Genomic DNA, 18,159 nt, shown 5'->3' with positions numbered 1-18,159 from the left:
TCGACCACCGTTGTTGGTCCCAGGCGGTCGGTCGAGGTGGTCCGTGGGGTCGGAGGGTGAAGAAGAAGGGTCCTGAGCTCCAACTGTTTGTGCACGAACAGACAATACACCATATACGATTAAATAATTACACTTTATAGATATTACTGGAACTATGTAATTAATAGAGATACAATACAAAAGGAAAGTAAAAGGCGCCAAACTTATCAAAGTTCAACCTCTTCGTGCACAAGCAGTTTGAAGCTCTAGTAACGCGGTCGACCTTCCACCATTCGATCCCCTCCGAACTCCTAGACCCGCTGACTGAGACCAACCACGGTAGTCGACCAGACGCTCCACACGAGTCTGTCTTCATCTCCTCTACTCACCGAAGACCCTGGACCTCGGACTCCAGCTCGAAGTCCGCCCCGTCGGCCAGCTCACAGCATCGCGTCCACTCCCTCTCTCCCCCATCCCGCGTCCCGCTTTCTCCACAAAAACCCACGCGTACATTAGCTCATCGACATACAAAAAAAAGAATAACCAATTGGTTAGCAACTGAATACAACTCTCTATAACCCAAACAATCTGCTAGCGAGAGAACTTTCCAAGCAGTTAACATAACAGAGAAGCCATTTTTATCAGCCTACGCAGTAACATAAAAGAAGAAACCCCTCACACTCATAATCCTTGGATTAACTGGTCCCCTGGCAGCATTCAAGGTTGGTCAAACCTGTGCCGAGATAAATGACCGTGAGATACCGGGTTGCCTTCCTGAGTTTCTGAGACGCCTACCCGAGTTTCCAGGAAGAATGCCCGATTTAATAAGTGACCTGCTATGAACAATCTCCAGTCGCCAGTATCGTTGGCTCCTGATTCCTCAAGACCGGATGTGAACTCAGCTGAGCTGTCTGCAGTGCCTTCAGATTAAAGCATGTTCTCGTAAGACATATTTTAAAAGTTGCAAAATAACTTTCTAGAGTAAAATGTGCACAGCCATGTCTGAATTGTGTTCAAAGTTCATTCTTTCGAGTGATACACTCTTCCAAAAGTATGTGGATGTATGTTGATGGGACATCAAATGCATTGACCACTGTGGTCCTGTATGTACCATTGGAATGAATGGATGGCTTCAAAACTTGATGAATGATGAATATATCATGAATGCAGAGCTGATAACTGCTTTGACCAATATGATTGTTTGGCTTGCATGGTTGTTAGCCAGGAACATAGATGAGTAGATTATTGGTTTACAGAAATGTTTAGCTGCTGTGAAAATGTTCAGCATTTTGAATGAAGTTACGCTTTCTAAAATTGAATCTGTGTTCTCAAGGCTGTTTTTCGCAGCATTGCTGGTGATGAGCTCCAGCACTGTTTTGAAAGGTGTTTCCTCCCCCGTTAAACTTCTGCCTTTTTGTTCTTAATTCACAAAACTTGTAAAAAAAAATGTTTGCAGTTGTTGACAAGAATGCTCTGATTTCCTTCACCCTATGTATGCCCTTCATGACCTTATAAACCTCTATCTGATCACATCATAGTTCTAACCTGACTGATATCTGCCCATAACTCAGTCCCTCAAGTCTAGCACATGGGAAATCCTTTCTGCACTCTTTGCAGTGTAATGATATTTTCATTTTACTTCTCATAAGCAAGAGGGGATCCACTACGAATTTCCACATTGGGACTATGATTGGAATGTCAATTTACTGTCGAGCAGATATCCTTCCCTGGGAATGCCCGGTATTGTCTGCTTCTGAGAGGCAACCTATGGAGGATTATTCCAGTAGTTGTGGAGTTACTAACTTATGGTGGTGGCACTGTCTTCCCTCTCTGTGTCTGTATGATTGTCATAAGGGGGGGCATTGGTCGTGAATCCAAATGCAAGACACAGACACTAAAGTACTAGGAACAGGTCCAGGTTTGACAAGAAAGCAGGGAAAGTGGTGAAGAAAGGCTGCTGGACATTGATGCAGGCCCTGGACGAGACTTGGCTGCAGGGCCTGGGCTATGATATGGAAAAAAAACACAGAACCCGGACAAAGAACTAGGAACAAGGAGCCTGATCTAGGGCTCCGAGCCATGACTGGACAGGGACCCGGAACCTGGATCTTGACTCGGGCTCGGACCCCAGATCTAGGCGAGGAGGAGACGTGGCTACAGGACTGGACGTGGCTTAAGTACAGTACAAGGTACACCAGCACAGGACGAGGTGCTTGGACATGGCTTGGACAGGACAAGAGATTCCTGGACAGGACGAGGGAACTCCAGCAATGGACGAGGGATCACCAGCACAGGGCTGGGCGAGGTACTCCTGGGCTGGGTGAGGCTCATGGACAGGATGAGAGCATGAAGCCTTGTCTTGGACTTGGGAGACAACAACATGGAACAAAGAGGCGGGACCCCTCCTTGGGAGCAGGACGTAGGGACAGGACTCATACGCAGCACACAGAGCCAGGACCCCCTCCTTGGGAACAGGGCCAAGGGCCGGGGCTCTTTCTATATACGGTACACGGAACACAAACAGACAGTTCTCCACTCAGGGTAGCGGTAATCAGCCAGACCTACCCAGCGGAGGCGAAGACACAAAAAGACGGTTCACAACACAATGTAGTGGCAAACGGCCAGACCTACCTAGCGAAGGCGAGGTCACAAAGGGACAATTCCAAACAACGACAGACTGGACCTCATCTTGACACAGCAAGACCCTGGTCTTGCTCCGGTGGTTGAACTTGACAGTGTTACAGGCGAGGACGCAGGCGAGGTTGCAGCACGGCTTCAGGTGAAGGTTGCAGGTGAGGGTTCAGTCGGAAGGAGAAGGGAAGGGAACAGTTCAGCAAATGAAGCTCAACCAAGGAGCTATTAATGTTGCCAGCCCAAAATGAGAAACTGGTGCCGCAGTTGATGCACTCAACAGAACAAGGGAGAAAACAGGAAAACCCTGAACAAGGGTCAACGGATCGGACCGTGGACTGGAATGCAGACTTCACGGACTAGACCATGACAATGATAATTGTTTGAAATGATCTCAGCTTGTACGTTTTCATGGAAATCATACAGAAAATTGAATGTTTGTTGATTAGAAACCTTGATGTAAATGAAGCTTGAAAGCTTTAATTTATTGTAGAAAACAGAATTGAAAAGACATGGATGAGATTTTTGAAGTTATGATGTTGTCTTCCCATCTAGCTTTGGTAAAGCATGTACTTACAAGACGTATTTCAGAAACTGCAAAATAACTCCAGAAATAATCATCAGCATTCAGGTGCCTTGCCGTTCGACGTGGGCGATCATGTCTCTCCATCTATCACTGTTCCTGATTTCCGAATTGTAGTTGTTGCCTCTACTGATTCTAACCATGATGTTATTCCATCTATCATTTTCCTTCTCTGCCTGCCTCTGCTTCTTTTTCCTTCCAGCTTTCCAGTTGCAACTCAATGTTCTCATACCCCTCTTCGCATGATGTGTCCAAAGAATTTTGATTGCTTTCTTCTGATTTTTTTAAAGTAATATATGTTTTGCTTTCATTCTCTGTAGAACTTCTTTGTTGGTTATCCTGTCCGTATATGATATGCATAGCATTCTTCTGAGGAACCACATCTCTGCTGCCTTGATCGTTTTTTCCATTACATTTGTGATGGTCCATGACTTCGCAGCCATATATCATTATAGGAAGAATGTAGCAGCTGAGAGTTCCAAGGCGGATTTCAATTGCTCTTTTGTTGTTCGTTAGGATGTTTCTCATTTCTGTAAATGCTGTTCTTCTCATTGCTATTCTTTTCTGTTTCGCCTTTGCCATCAGATGTTACCCATAATCCAAGGTAATTGAAGTTCTGAACATATTTCAGTATATCATTTCCCAAAGCGATCCTACAGTTTGGGATATCGGGTTTCTTTGATATTACCATTACTTCAGTTTTCTTTTTGTTTAAGGTTAGGTCAAGATTTTCGCTCTCTGTGTTGATGGTAGATACTAGTTTCTGTAAAGTCACTTCACTATTTGCTATTAGTACTGTATCATCCACATAGCGGAGGCTGTTGATATTGTATCCTCCTGTACTTATTCCAAGTAGGTCTTGTATGGTTCTCATGATGTTTTCACTATACAGGGAGAACAGATCTGGTGATAGAACAGAACACTGTCTACCTCCTCGCTTTATTGGCTGGTATTCACCAATCTCGTTCTTTATCCGTATGGCTGCACTTTTTTGCCGGTAGAGATTCCTGATTATTCTCAGATCTTTTCCGTCGATATTAATATCTTTAAGTATTTTCATGATGACTTGGTATTTCACCGTGCCAAAGGCTTTTGTGTAGTCAATGAAACAGAAGTATAGATCTTGTAGTACTTCTATTGACCTTTCGACAATGTTCCTGAGAATATAATTGGTGTTTTACATTCCCTTGTCTTCTACAAAGCCGCACTGTTCTTCACTGATCTCTGGTTTAATTTTGTTTCTTATTCTGAGCATGACAATTCTAAGTAGAATTTTTGTGAGGTGGCTAATTAAGCTTACTGTTCTGTGTTGTCCACACGCTGTTACATCTGGTTTCTTTGGCAGTGCAATGAATACTGTCTGTTAAATATCATCTGGTACTTTGTCACTGTTGTGTATTCTATTTAATAAGAGTTAATTTCTCTCCACCAAAATCTCCTGGCACTTCATGCAGTTTAACCGGAATTTTATCTGGTCCTGATGATTTTCCCTTTCGCATTTTCTTCAGAGCATGCTCCACTTCTTCTTTCAGTATTGCTGGGCCCTCGTTGTTGTTGCCAGTCTCAAAGTTGTCCTCACGGTTTTTTTTGTTGTATAGGTCTTTGATGTATTCTGACCATCTTTGCATTATTTTTCCTTTTTCCATAATTGTAGAGCCGTCTTTTGCTTTTGTACATTTTGTTTTTGTCCCACTTTTCTTCCAATATGTGACCTCTTTGATCCTGTTGCGCATACATTTGCTGTTGTTGGTCTTCTGCAATTGTTCTATTAACTCATATTTGTCCTTAAGCCACTTTTCTTTTGCTTCCTTGCACTTAGTTGTTATCTGTGCATGCATGCTTTTCCGTTTTCCTTACATTTTCTTTGTTCCATAAGATTCAGAATTTCTTCTGTCATCCATTTCTTTTTAGCTTTTTTCTGTTGTTTGCGAATCACCTCTTGTGCTGCTTGTGTTATGCTGTCTCTGAGGTTTTTCCATTGCTGTTCTGCAATAGTGACGTTTTGTATAGCCTTGAATTTGTTCTTCACAGTTATTTGGAATTCATTTTTGATGTCACTGTTTTTTTTCTCAAAGGTCCCAAATTCAGTTTCGGTTCTACTTTTGGTCTATTAAGCTTTCTGAGTCTCAGGTACATCACGCTGATTATTGGTACATGATCACTGTAGCAGTCTGCACCCGGATATGTTTGCATGATTTCAGAGCATTTTTCTATCTTCTCCTTATAAGCACGAAATCAATTTGGTTTCTGGTATTATCCCCTGTGCTCTTCCATGTGTATAGTTTTCTCGGGTGTTGCTTGAAGACGGTATTACCAATTATATCATCATTTTCTGTCACCCATGTCGCTAGTCGTTCACTTCGCTCATTTCCCTCACCATTGCCGAAATGCCCAATATTGTCGTCGTCCCTGGTCTTGACTACTTTTGCGTTGAAGTCAACTTGAATAATGGTGTTTTCTGAGATTTACATTGTCTTAATGCTGTTTCGAGTGCGTCATAAGATTGATCGATGCTCTCTTCACTGCTGTCTGCTGTTGGGGCGTAAACTTCAATGATCTTAATGTCAAAATATTTTGCATGTATTTTCCATAGCAACATTTCATCTGGAATAGTCCAATAACCTTGTATTGATTTGCATGTTCTTCACCTAACATAATTCCAGCACCTTTTTCATGTATTTCTCCTCCTGAATAACTGATGGTATATCCCTCTGAGCTTGTTTTACCAGCTCCTTTCCACCTCATCTCGCTCACTCCCAAGATGTTGATTTTTAATCTTTCCATTTCCTGTTTGATGTTGTCTAGTTTATCAGGTTTGTTAAGAGTTCTTACATTCCAGGTTGCTAGTCTGATCGTTTTTGCTTTTGATCTGCCGACAGTTGCTGGATAACTGTGAGGTTCACCTATGGCTCATGAGATCCTCTACTGGATGAGGCTCATTCGGTGAAGGGTCCATTCACATCTTTGAGCTGAGAACACAGTTGATTTGAGTTGATGATTGTACAAGGGAGGTGTACTGAAGTGGTTTCCCGTTGCCTTCTTCAGTTGCAGTGTCCATCCTGGACGGGTAACCCTGACCATTGATCAGCAGATTCATCTGCCCAGCGTTTTTAATTTTACTACCGTAAATTCCATTTGTAGAATCTGCTTGCAAAGCCATCCACCACCTGAAAACCATGGCTTCACGTTGACCTTGATTGGGAGGCTAAACAGGAGCTACACCTTGCCAAGGGTGACCTGCAGGCTATCAGATGGAAGGAGCGTCATACACCTCCTTTTGCTGAGCAATTGCACAGCACTGAAACCGGCAAATCTATAAATTATAGATGGGGTCAAATCTCGATGACTGATGACTATATCATGAATGCAGACTTGATAATGGTTTTGACCAATATAATTGATTGGCTGGCATGGTTATTAGCCAGTAATATTGAAAAGTGGATTATTGGTTTACTGAAATGTTTGGCTGCTGTGAAAGTGTTGAGCATTGTGAATTGAGTTACACTTTCCAAAATTGAACCTGTGTTCTCAAGGCTCATTTTTCCAGTATTGCTGGTGATGAGCTCCAGCACTGTTGTGACAGGTGTTCCCTCTGACATTAAACTCATGTCCTCTTGTTCTTAATTCACAAAATTTGTAAAAAAATGGCTGAGTGCATTCACCCTATCTATGTCTTTCATGATCTGTATCTTTATCTCCATCTGATTACCTTTCAGTTCTAACCTGACTAACTTCTCCCGATAACACAGTTACTCAAGTCCTGGCAACATGTAAATCCTGTCTGCACTTTTTTCAGTTTCATCATATTTTCTTTTAGCAGGGCAATCAAATTTGTACTCAAGTATAATGACAGGAATATCCTGTAAAACTGCACCGTGGCCTTCCAACTTATATACTGAAAGTCATGTCAAATGAAATCCATAGTGCCAAAAATCGTCTTTGCCACCTAGTCTAACGGTGACTATCCTTTCAATTAACCTTGTACTTGCACTCCACGGGAGCTCTGTTCAACAATAATCACATTTATGTGAAAGACCTATCCATATTTTCTCTTGAAAAATGGAATACCTTGTACTTAGCCAAATTAAACTCCATTTCACATCCTCCATCTCACTTCCCCAGCTGATCAAGCTGCCCCTGTATATCTGATTGATCTTCTTCATTGCCTACTATACCACCTATTTTACTGTCAACTGCAAACTTGTTAATCATGCCTTGTCTGGTCTTGTTCAAATTGTTTGATAGAGATGCCAAACATCAATGGGCCTAGCACCATCCCCCGAGGCACACTCTTAATCATAGGCTACCAGGTCGAGAGACAATCCTCCACTTTGTTGGCTACCATACAGTCAACTTACTGGCACTTCACTGTTGATAATGATGAATCAAACAAGAACATAAGAAATAGGAGCAGCAGTAGGGCATCTGGCCTGTCGAGCCTGCTCTGCCATTCACTAAAATCATGGCTGATCTGACCTTGAACTAATCTCCACCTGCCTTTTCTCCATAACTCTTAATTACTCTACTAAGTAAAAATCTATCCAACCTTGTATTAAATGTATTTAGTGAGGTAAACCCCACTACCTCATTGGGCAGAGAACTCCACTGATTCAACACTTTTTGGGAAAGCAGTTCCTCATCTTCATCCTATGCCCCCTAGTTCTAGGCTTGCCTATCAGTGGAAATAGTATCTCAACCAAGGCTCCTAATTTCTTCTCTACCCAGCCATGCTGTTCTTGGATATACCTGCCCAGACTCAGGGGAACTGTCAACCTCCGCACATTTTTTAAAAATCCAGAGACAAAATGGATCTTTGCAATTTTCTTCCATTAGAAGCTGAGCCATTGAAGAGATTCATGGCTGTGTGTAAACCGAACTATAGTACAAACCCAAGTCTGTGATAAGGTGCAGTCGAGACCGAGATTATGTAACCATGACCTGACTAAAATATGGAGCAGGATGGAGAGACCGTATGAACTGGTCCTGTTCCCATCTCCAGTGTTCTAATAGTCAGAGAGACTGATGATTAGACTGAGGTTATAAGGACACAGTCTGTATGAGAGCAATTTTAGTGTCCACATTTGTTTGCTAATATCATTGGACTTAGTCATAAACCTCACTGAACATGTGTTGATCTCTCTCAACCTTTCAGATGGTGTAGGTATTTTTGCAATGATGCTGATGAAGAAGCCTTGCAGTGAAACTCAGTCCCCTCTAATCTATAATGGTACCAGCTATGCTGAGACACCATAACCATGCTGAATTTCACCACCTGCACAATCCTCTTTGTTACAATCCGCTGGGAAATTTTGTTCTTCAGTATTTGGCTGGAGAGTGGTGTGCAATAAATTTGCTGTCATTCCTCTATCCCCATTGTCACTTCAATTGTTATCCCACAATTGACCAGCCCACGAGTTTGGAATGTACCTGTTTAATGCAAAATGGCGCAGAGTAAATGAGAACTTTCCAATCCGAGGGCCTCCCAAGTTCCTGATCATCCCCATTTACTTCCAACAGGAGAAGTGGGCCATGCATTGGGAGGATAGGCACACACATGATTAGGTAGTACATGAGGTATGCAATGCAATGAGATACCTCATGGATTCAGTGACCTGGAATTGATCCTGAGCTTGTCCATGTGAAATTTGTCTGTATTCTTTCTGAGCACTTGAATTTTCCAGTGATGCTCAATTTTGCTTGCTCAATATTGACAAGGTTGATTGGTCAGTTGATGGCGAAGATCCTGAGAGGCAGGATTATGAACATTTGGAGAGGCATTATATGATTAGGAATAGTTAGCCTGGTTTGTCAAAGTCAGGTCGTGTCTTACGAGCCTGAATGATTTTTTTGAGGATGTGACTGAGCACATTGATGAAGCTAGAGCCATAGATTTAGTGTATATGGATTTTAGCAAGGCATTTGATAAGGTACCCCATTCAAGTCTTATTAAGAAATATTGAGAAAGTACGGAGGCATGAGATCCAAGTGGACATTGCGTTGTGGATCTGGAACTGTGTTGCCAACAGAAGACCAAGTGTGATAGTGGACCAGTCATATTCTGCATGGATGTTGACGACCAGTGGTGTGCCTCAGGGGTCTGTTCTGGGACCCGTACTCTTTGTGATTTTTATAAGTGACCTGGATGAGGAAGTGGAGGGATGGGTTTGTAAATTTGCTGGTGACAAAAAGGTTGGGGTTTTGAGGATAGTTTGGAGAACTGTCAAAGGTTACAGTGGGACATCGATAGAATGCAAAACTGGGCTGAGAAGTGGCAGATGGAGTTCAACCCAGATAAGTGTGAGGTGGTTCATTTTGGTAGGTCAAATATGATGGCAAGACTCTTGGCAGTGTGAAGGATCAGAGAGTTCTTGGGGTCCAAGTCCATATGACTTTCAAAGCTGCTATGCAGGTTGACTCTGTGGATAAGAAGGCATACGATGCATTGGCTTTGATCAATCATGGAATTGAGTTTAAGAGCCGAGAGATAATGTTGCAGCTATATAGGACCCTGGTCAGATCGCACTTGGAGTACTGTGCTCTATTCTGGTCACCTCACTACAGGAAAGCCGTGGAAACCATGGAAAGGGTGTAGAGGAGATTTATCAGGATATTGCCTGGATTGGGGAGCATGCCTTATGAGAATAGGTTGAGTGAATTCGACTTTTACTCCTTGGAGCAACGGAGGATGAGACGTGACCTGATAAAGATTTCAGGGGTATGTTTTTTTACGCAAAAAAGTGGTGAGTGCGTGGAATAGGCTGCCAGCAGTGATGGTGGAGGTGGAAACGATAGGGTCTTTTAAGAGACTCCTGCATAGGTACATGGAGCTTAGGAAAACAGAGTGCTATAGGTAAGCCTATGTTGTTTTAAGGTAAGAACATGTTTGGTACGGCTTTGTGGGCCGAAGGGCCTGTATTGTGCTGTAGGTTTTCTATATTTCTATGTTTCTGAGGTACTGTAACCTGCCTCTCTATGTAATGAAGCAGGAAAAGAATCAAAGGGTGCTTTAGGGAATGTGAGGGAATGGACGTGACATTAATGTAGCTACTCTGTTGGGAGCTTATATAGACCCAGTGGGCTGAATGGCCTCAGTATGTGTTTTACTAAATAATGACTACACAGCTTCTGCTGTATTATTTGATTTACTGATTTTTTTTTCAGTAATATTACCTCAAATTATGTTTATTTTCCACCTGCTGTGAGTACTGAGATATCACTAATTGGGAAGAAATTGGTGTGAGATTTCTCTGTGCGATTGGTAGGTCTTGGCCATTGTCATATTTGTTGAATGTGTTTTCCTTCCCAGGAATCCTGGGCTGCAGTTCCAGTGTTGTCGGAAACTGAACCTGAGCTCCAAATTAACACAGTGAATGAGGGAGCACTCAGTAAAGAAAATGTATCCTGCATGCGAGCATGCTGCTGAATTTGCTGCTGCTGTTGTAGGTATTTAAATACACACCCAATTCCTGACAACATCGCTAAAGATGGGGTAGTCTGAGTTTTTACTGTCTGTCAGGAATGGTTGCTTTACAAACAAAGTCATCAGAGAGATATTGAAGTTTGTGTTTACTGAAGTGTTCTATTGAATAAAATGAGGCACGCGTGGAGGAAGATGCCTGTTTGGCTCGATATTACACGACCTTTTACATTTTAAGGATTGAATCCGGCAGCAAGAAAATTCTATAGTTGCAATGTATCTACAATGCCTCCTTTGAATTACATATAATTTTCACACCTCTTTCTTTGCACCAACACTCCACACACACAAAATGAATGTTAATCAGAATTGACAGGTTTTCAATTAACTGGTGTCCATAGCTCCAGATAACTACTGTCCAAGTCTACATTTAAAATTTAATCTCCAGTCCATGTTCAGGTCAAGATTGGTTGTTAAAGTCAATACTTGCTATTTATCCTAACTCTAGAATATGCCCTAACAGACTCTCCTCTTGGTCCTCCTGCACAAAAAAAAATGTTCCAGCAAAGGCCAAGCCTGAAGGAGAATCTAATCAGATATGGCAACAAAAAAGTATTCTGTATTTTCAAACCCATTTCCCATGTACCTATATGCATCCACTTTTACACTATCATCCCTAATAACTACCTGCAAGACTAAAAGGAGGTTGTTCCAGAAATTTGACCAACTGTCTTTCAACTGCAGCTTCATCGTTTGTGTGCCTGTTGCCTTCTTCCATGCTGGCTAATTGCAGTCTAATCACATTCTTTACTTTCACCAATTTGTGTTGTGATGGGTAAAACTGAGCAGTGGCTATTATTGCTTACTCTTCGGTCAGGTCACCAGCAGAAGGAGAATGTATCAGGGTCATAAGTGTATCAGCATCACAGGCAAAAGTTCACATTTCATGTCATTACAAAGGATTGTCAGAATCTTGATGACTAGTCTCTGGGACACTCTCATGGATGTACAGGAAAAGTTGGTGAGGACAAATCTGAGAAAATCCTCTGCTTCTCTCCAAGGGTGATTGACTTAGGGATGGTCATAATCAAGGTTTATGACTGGCTTGACTCTCAGGGATCTCAACCTGACATTCACTGACCTCAATCACTGCCATCCTGACAGATATAACTGGGTGTAATGTCTCCATCAAATATCTCCACATTAATTCCCACACTACATACAATATAAATGGTGGATAAAAATTAAACACTCCATACTACACACAGAGTACATATTCTGCAATCTGCAACTTATGTACTGCACAAATGCCTGTTATATTCCTTTGCATCTAACTGTTACACCAACGTTATGGATGCATCATTAAATCACACACACACACACACACACACACACACACACACACACACACACGGAAATGCCTTTTCCAAAATACAGTTTTCAAAACAAGTATACATGTATCTGATTGTCATCTCGAACTGCCAGTAACCACCCGTCACAACTGGTTGTCCTGTCTCACAAAATTAACACGGAAATGTTTAGTTTCTTACACAAGCACACATGCACGTATACACACCACACTACTTTTGTATTTAACAGTTCATCTCTCTGCGGTGTTGGTGATACCTTGTGATCCCGAGGCCACTGACTCATGTAGATTCAAGTGTGTGCTAAGTTTAAAAATGTTCACCAACTTAGACTGCTATATTTGCAATATACCTTACCTTCAGAATATGCCCTAACAAGAAGGCAGGAACGTACATGCCAGTAAGTCTGCGTGAGTAGCTTGCAAGATGTTAAATTTCGTTTTTACAAGTTACAATTTGCAGTACCTGGAGACTCATGACAAAAGAGAGTTAAGTCAGTATAGTTTCCTAAAAGAGAAATCGTGCAGAAATTTCTGTTTGAATTCTTTGAGGAAATACCAGGCAGGATAAACAAAGGAGGGTAAGTGTAAGTTGTTTTAAATTAGATATTCAGAAGCTCTGACAAGAGGTTAATGTTATGACCACTTCTTTTCATGTTTTATGTCAATGATGTAGATGATGAAATTTATAGCTTTATGGCCAAGTTTGTGGATAGGTGGAGAGGCATGAAGTGCTGAGGAAGTAGAGAGTATGCAGAAGGAATTGAAAAGATTCGGAAAATGGGCATAGAAGTAGCAGATAGAAGACAGTGAAAGGAAATGTAAGGTCATGCATGCTTTTAGACAATTTTCTTAACAAGGAACTAATCCAGAAATCAGGCATGCAAAGAGACTTGGGAGTCCTCGTGCAGGATTCCATAATGGTTAACTTAAAGGTTGAGTCAGTACTATTGAAAGTAAATTGAGCAGACTACGATACAAAAACAAGATGTAATGCTGAGGCTTCATACCGCATTTCGTCAGACTGCACAAGGAGTATTGTGAGCGGTCTTATCTGGAATTGGAAATGCTGTCATGGGAAAGATCTCTGGAATGAAAGGATTAACATATGAGGAATGATTGATGGTTCGGGACTTGTACTCACTGAAGTTTAGAAGAACAGGTTGGATTTCATTGAAAGCTGTCAAATACTGAATGGACTAGTGGAGTGGACACGGAGAGAATGTTTCCAAGAGTGGAAGAATCTAGGACCAGGGACTAGAGCCTCTGAACAAAAATTCTATCGATTAGACAGTAAAGTGGAGGGATAACTTCAGCCAGAGACTGGTGAATATATGCAATTCATTGCCACTGATAGCTGTGGAGGCCACATTAATGGGTATATTTACAGCAGAGATTGATAAGTTATAGATTAGTAAGGACAGCAAAGCTAAGGGGAATAGGCAGGAGAATGGCGATGAGGAGGGTAATAAATCAACCATGTATACATGGGATTGAGAAGGAACATTTATCAATCATGGCAGAGCAGATTCTCTGGGCCAAATGGCTTAGTTCTGCTCCTATGCCGTATCATCTTCTGGAGATCTTTCAGTGGAAGGAAGGTTATTGATGAAGAAGAAGGATGAATGTGTTGCATGAGGAACTGCTCAGTGATATCCTTGGACTGGGATATTTGATGTCAAACAACTATAACATCTTACGTTTGGTGAGATATGATTCCCTTGACTGATATAATTTCTTCGTAATATTACGTCTTGATGGAATGTTTGAAAACAAATAGAGCGCCAATCGGGTTGCTTTGCTCGAAACTGAATTGGGCTGAATGGCCTCATGATGTGTTTTGGTAAATTCTACCGTAAGGCCACAGGATATTGGAGCAGAAACAAGCTATTCAGCTCATCGAGTCGGCTCCATCATGGCTGATTTATTATTCCTCTCAACCCCATTCTTCCGACGTCTCCCCATAACGCCTTTACTAAATAAGAAACTGTCAACGGCTGTTAAAAAGGCATATTTCCCAAGTCATTATCGTAACGACTTGGACCCCAGCGCTGCCTGTGGCAATGAGTTCCACAGATCCACTCCCGTCTGGCTGAAGAAAATCCTTTTCATCTCAGTTCTAAACGGACAGTCTTGTATTCTGAGATTGCGTCTGACCCTAAATCACCCAATAACAATTGAACAGTGAAGTTCATGCTGTAATATTTGATTAAAGGCTTTTTTCGGTATAAAATTACTACTTGAATATTCTTTTACCTCTGCAGGAAGCAGAAAGATATCACAAATAACGAAGGGCAACTTGGGAAAAGGTCGGTGTGAGATTTCTCTGCTTGATGGGAAAAGTGGGTCTTGCTCATTGAAGTGTGGGGTTTTAGTGAGTGTGTTTTCTCTATTAGAAACCCAGCGCTGCAGTTCCTGTGCTGTGGGATGTCCCCAATCCCTACAAAATCCCATGTACGTGCAAACTGCACAGATCTTTCTAAAGTCCATTTGAGTGTGTGTGTGTGTGTGTGTGTGTGTCGAGAGAGAGAGAGAAAGCAGGGAGCGGTGTAACACGGGAAGATTAAAAGGGAGGAGAGAACAGCAAGGGGAAGGAGGGGAAGGTTGTGTGAAATGAGGGGCAGGACATTAAGGAACAATTCCAGTTGTACCAGCATGGCCAGGTTCTCACTCTACCTCTCCTCTATAAGAAATTCTGCCCCCACCTCTCACCTGCTTTCCTTATTGCCTTTCTGTCTCCTGGGCATTTCCCCTCACCTCACCTTCTCTATCAGCTGTTTCCCTCTCTCTATCCATCTCTCACTCCTTCTTTCTATATCTCTCTTTCTCTTACCCACATAATGTTCCTCTCCCTGCCACCAAATGTTCTGCTTCTCAAATGATGAACAGCAGGACTGTCGTCATTACTTGAAATCCCCGCCCTTAATCACCAAGAGTTGACTGGCCCTTCATCGAGGTAACCGGAAGTAGGTGAGTGGAGGTGGGCTCGCAGAATGGAAGCGAGCTGGTGGGGAGGGGGGTGAAGTATCAAAGTAGGAACAGTGTTCGGGAAATAAATGTAATGGCGCTGCCAATGGAGAAAGTCTGAGGGGTCAGCCTAGGATGCATTGATCGGAAGAGTGTTCGGTTGCAAAGAAAGGGCAGAGAGAGTGAGAGTGCGGCTGAGACAGTAGGGGAAGGGGGATCGGGAACTGATGTGAAACAAATGCTTAACTATTCTGCTTCTGGACTCTGTCACCCCAACGACATCGTCTAAATGATAGCTGAGTTACAGCTTTTAAACTTCTGAATGGGCAATTTTCATCCCTTGCAATCCAATTATTTCAGACAATCAGATTTTCCCATTTGTCAGTGTCGGTGATTACTGCCGAAACTTCACTAGCACAGAACATAGCTACAATTTATCCCTCTCTCTACCAAAGCTACACCAAAACCTGAATATTTGCAGCCATGTTCACTTCATTTCCTTCAGTAAACTTCCCAAAACCAACTGCTGACATCGCAGTCTTACAGACAACACACCACACTGTCCTCAATGGTACTTGCCGTCCTTCTTTGCTGAAGTTCGGTGTTCAAAGCTGCTGAAGAGAAACTTCAGGAAACCAGGACACTAACCTAAGCAGAGAAACAAATCTCCTTTCACTGAGATCCTCCCACTCGGTGTCAAAATATAATAAACACGAAAGATGACAAAACACACACATGGAAATCATTCCTGCATTGATCATATTTATTGGTAGTTAGTCACAGTTACCTTCTGTTAGTTTGAAACTGAGAGCGAATGTCAAAAACATTTATTAATTATTCTGATTAATCCAAACCCCGGTGCCAGAGAAAACCATTCACCGCCTGAAATTTCCAAAAGCCATGGAACTATCAACTTTAACACCGCGTGGCTTCTCCGTAGGAAAAATGACAAAATCAGCCTCAAATCAGAGCACAAATATTCCAACATCACAGTGGAAACTACAGGGAGCGGAACAGAAGGGAAGTACAGTGAAGAGCGAGTAAGAGTGGTAGAGGTGAAAGATACAAGGACATGATCTCCCGTTAACCGGGGACAAACAAGGCCAAAGCCGCGCTCTGTTTAGCAGCTGGATTGTGTGACTGTTGCGGATATTGTCGAGGCTGCTCCTTGTTGAATTGAGCAGGAGTACCTCTTCCCACTGCTCCAGTCTGCGCCGGGCACCGTCAGGTAGCTGCTGAGACTGAAGGTTTTGTCCGCGTTCTGAGTCACCCCGCTGGTTTGCACCTCACTGCTCGTCGGCCTGTCGTTCACTGTCCAGCTGACGACAGGGAAGCCGATCGACAATTTACTGACCAGGCAAACTAAGGTGCCCGATCCTTTAGCGGAGATCTCTTCGGCCGACGGCCCAAGCAGTTTCACTGAAGGGTCCGGGAGCTGCGGATCTGCAAAATGAACAAGAGAAGACGTGTTTCAAAATAACAGAAGATTTCACACTTCAACGGAAGCTCAAGTTAAACATCCCAGCTTCGTAGACTTTGGCCAAGTATCTCACGGAGGGACGGGCATCAGAGGGAGTTAGAAGTGCGGAGAAGGACACTTCATGTTTGCCAACTAGAAATCTATTCCACCCGGTGATGCTGCTAGGTTCCTGGTCATTCACGGACTTGAGAGACACACTGGCATCAAAATGCCCCAGGGCAGTGCCCACTCTCTGTGCCATCAGCCCCTTTATCATTCTCGATAGAGGTGTCTCAGCCCAGTATGGCAGTGGGCAGTAGGGCCGTGTTTATTTAGTTGAGTCCATTGTCAGTTCTTGACACAAGATAGGAGAGGCCACTGATAATTGCTGAACGCTGTATTCCAAGTTCCTCCTCCACCCTCGGCCCTACCCACCATCAGAAATGGCCCCGCTGCTGTCGGGAGATTAAACACAAGCCACAATCTGTCTTCCCCCAAATGGGCGAGAACCCCAAATAGCGCGGTACCGAGCTCCATAGCATGAGGTAGGGTAGGCCGCTCTGTGATCTGGGATGATGTCGAGGGATTTTGCTCCCACTCTCTGTGGTGATGCGGAGGTTGGATTCTCCGCAGAATGGGAGCTCTGGTCATAGTCGGTGTAGTGGCCTGGATCACGGAACAGCGGCCCCTGAAAAAACAGCTCGCAGAGGGGAACTCGTGGCAGGAGAAGAGGCAAGGACTGGGCAGTGGGAGAGCGGCATTCAATGGATGGGTGCTGAAGGAGAGTTTGTCCGAAAAGACAACCGAAAAGAGAAATGCTTCATTAAAAGACGGAAACGATTCACCGAACACAACTCTATCGAGTAACATACATCAAAGTTGCTGGTGAACGCAGCAGGCCAAGCAGCATCTATAGGAAGAGGCGCAGTCGACGTTTCAGGCCGAGACCCTTCGTCAGGACTAACTTTCGAGTAAAACTGACACTGGACACGGATTGTAAATCAACATTTTCACTGTAAAATTCGCAGGTAATAATAATAACGTTACAATTATTAAATGCCAGTGACCGTACTTAAGGCTTGGTTATTCAGTATTTTATTCCCGTCACTTGCCTGCAATAAAGAGCTTGGTCCCTCGGCCGAACCCGACAGTATTGGTCGATGAAAACCACTTTCCGCAGTAATAGACGGCGGCGTCACTCTTCTCCGTGTTCTTTATGCTCAACTGGTACTCGGTGCCGGCGCTGTTGGTTGTCGACGTGAAACGGTCGCTGCTAAACCCAGGCCCGTAGCTTGGATTACTCCAGGAATGATAGTGGTGCAGGATCCACTGTGGAACTGTTCCCGGTGTCTGCTTGTACCAGTCAACTCCATAGCTATCCTTTGTTCCGATGTTACAATTCAGCGTGGCCGTGGCTCCTGGATTCACCGACACGGTTGGAGGCTGAGTCAGAGTCTGAGACTCCCCACCTGTGAAAGAACAGGAATTCAACTTTAAGGATTGACTCTTCAACGCGACTCCAAAACCCACCCCAGCAAACACAGGCGGTGCAGACTTGCTGCCTGTACTTACAGCCCAGCCACACTGACAGAGACCAGAAAAAACACAGCGTCCGCATTGTTGTTGCCCCTCAGCTTCTTACTTCCGTTCTGCCGGTGGATCTGTGATGGACTGTGGCCGCCGCTGCCAATGGATCCCAGTTATAGAGCCATTCGTTCTAGGAGGAAATCCATGCAAATCAGGGCGACTCCCACTGA

At 43.3% G+C, this 18,159-nt stretch overlaps 1 protein-coding gene and 1 pseudogene across 1 annotated transcript; one reads left to right on the top strand and one right to left on the bottom strand.

Moving 5' to 3' along the window:
- The first annotated feature begins 1,032 nt into the window (after positions 1-1,032).
- LOC134337162 (ubiquitin carboxyl-terminal hydrolase 35-like) overlaps positions 1,033-18,159 on the top strand; it is a 42,931-nt pseudogene continuing 25,804 nt past the window's right edge.
- LOC134337267 (immunoglobulin lambda-1 light chain-like) lies at positions 15,697-18,068 on the bottom strand. The gene is made up of 3 exons (XM_063032131.1): positions 17,975-18,068; positions 17,515-17,871; positions 15,697-16,386 (listed from the first exon to the last, which is right to left on the bottom strand). The coding sequence occupies exons 1-3, from the start codon at positions 18,018-18,020 to the stop codon at positions 16,064-16,066; spliced, it is 726 nt and encodes a 241-aa protein (XP_062888201.1). The 5' UTR covers positions 18,021-18,068; the 3' UTR covers positions 15,697-16,063.

The sequence above is a fragment of the Mobula hypostoma genome, chromosome 24, assembly GCF_963921235.1.
Source record: "Mobula hypostoma chromosome 24, sMobHyp1.1, whole genome shotgun sequence".
NCBI lineage: Eukaryota > Metazoa > Chordata > Chondrichthyes > Myliobatiformes > Myliobatidae > Mobula > Mobula hypostoma.
This window is presented reverse-complemented; position numbering and strand designations above follow the sequence as displayed.

Coding starts and splice junctions, on each gene's coding strand:
- LOC134337267 (XM_063032131.1), bottom strand. CDS start 18,020: ATGCGGACGCTGTGTTTTTTCTGGTCTCTGTCAGTGTGGCTGGGCT. Junction 17,872..17,974: donor TCTGTCAGTGTGGCTGGGCT/GTAAGTACAGGC, acceptor GTTCTTTCACAG/GTGGGGAGTCTCAGACTCTG. Junction 16,387..17,514: donor GACCAAGCTCTTTATTGCAG/GCAAGTGACGGG, acceptor TTCATTTTGCAG/ATCCGCAGCTCCCGGACCCT.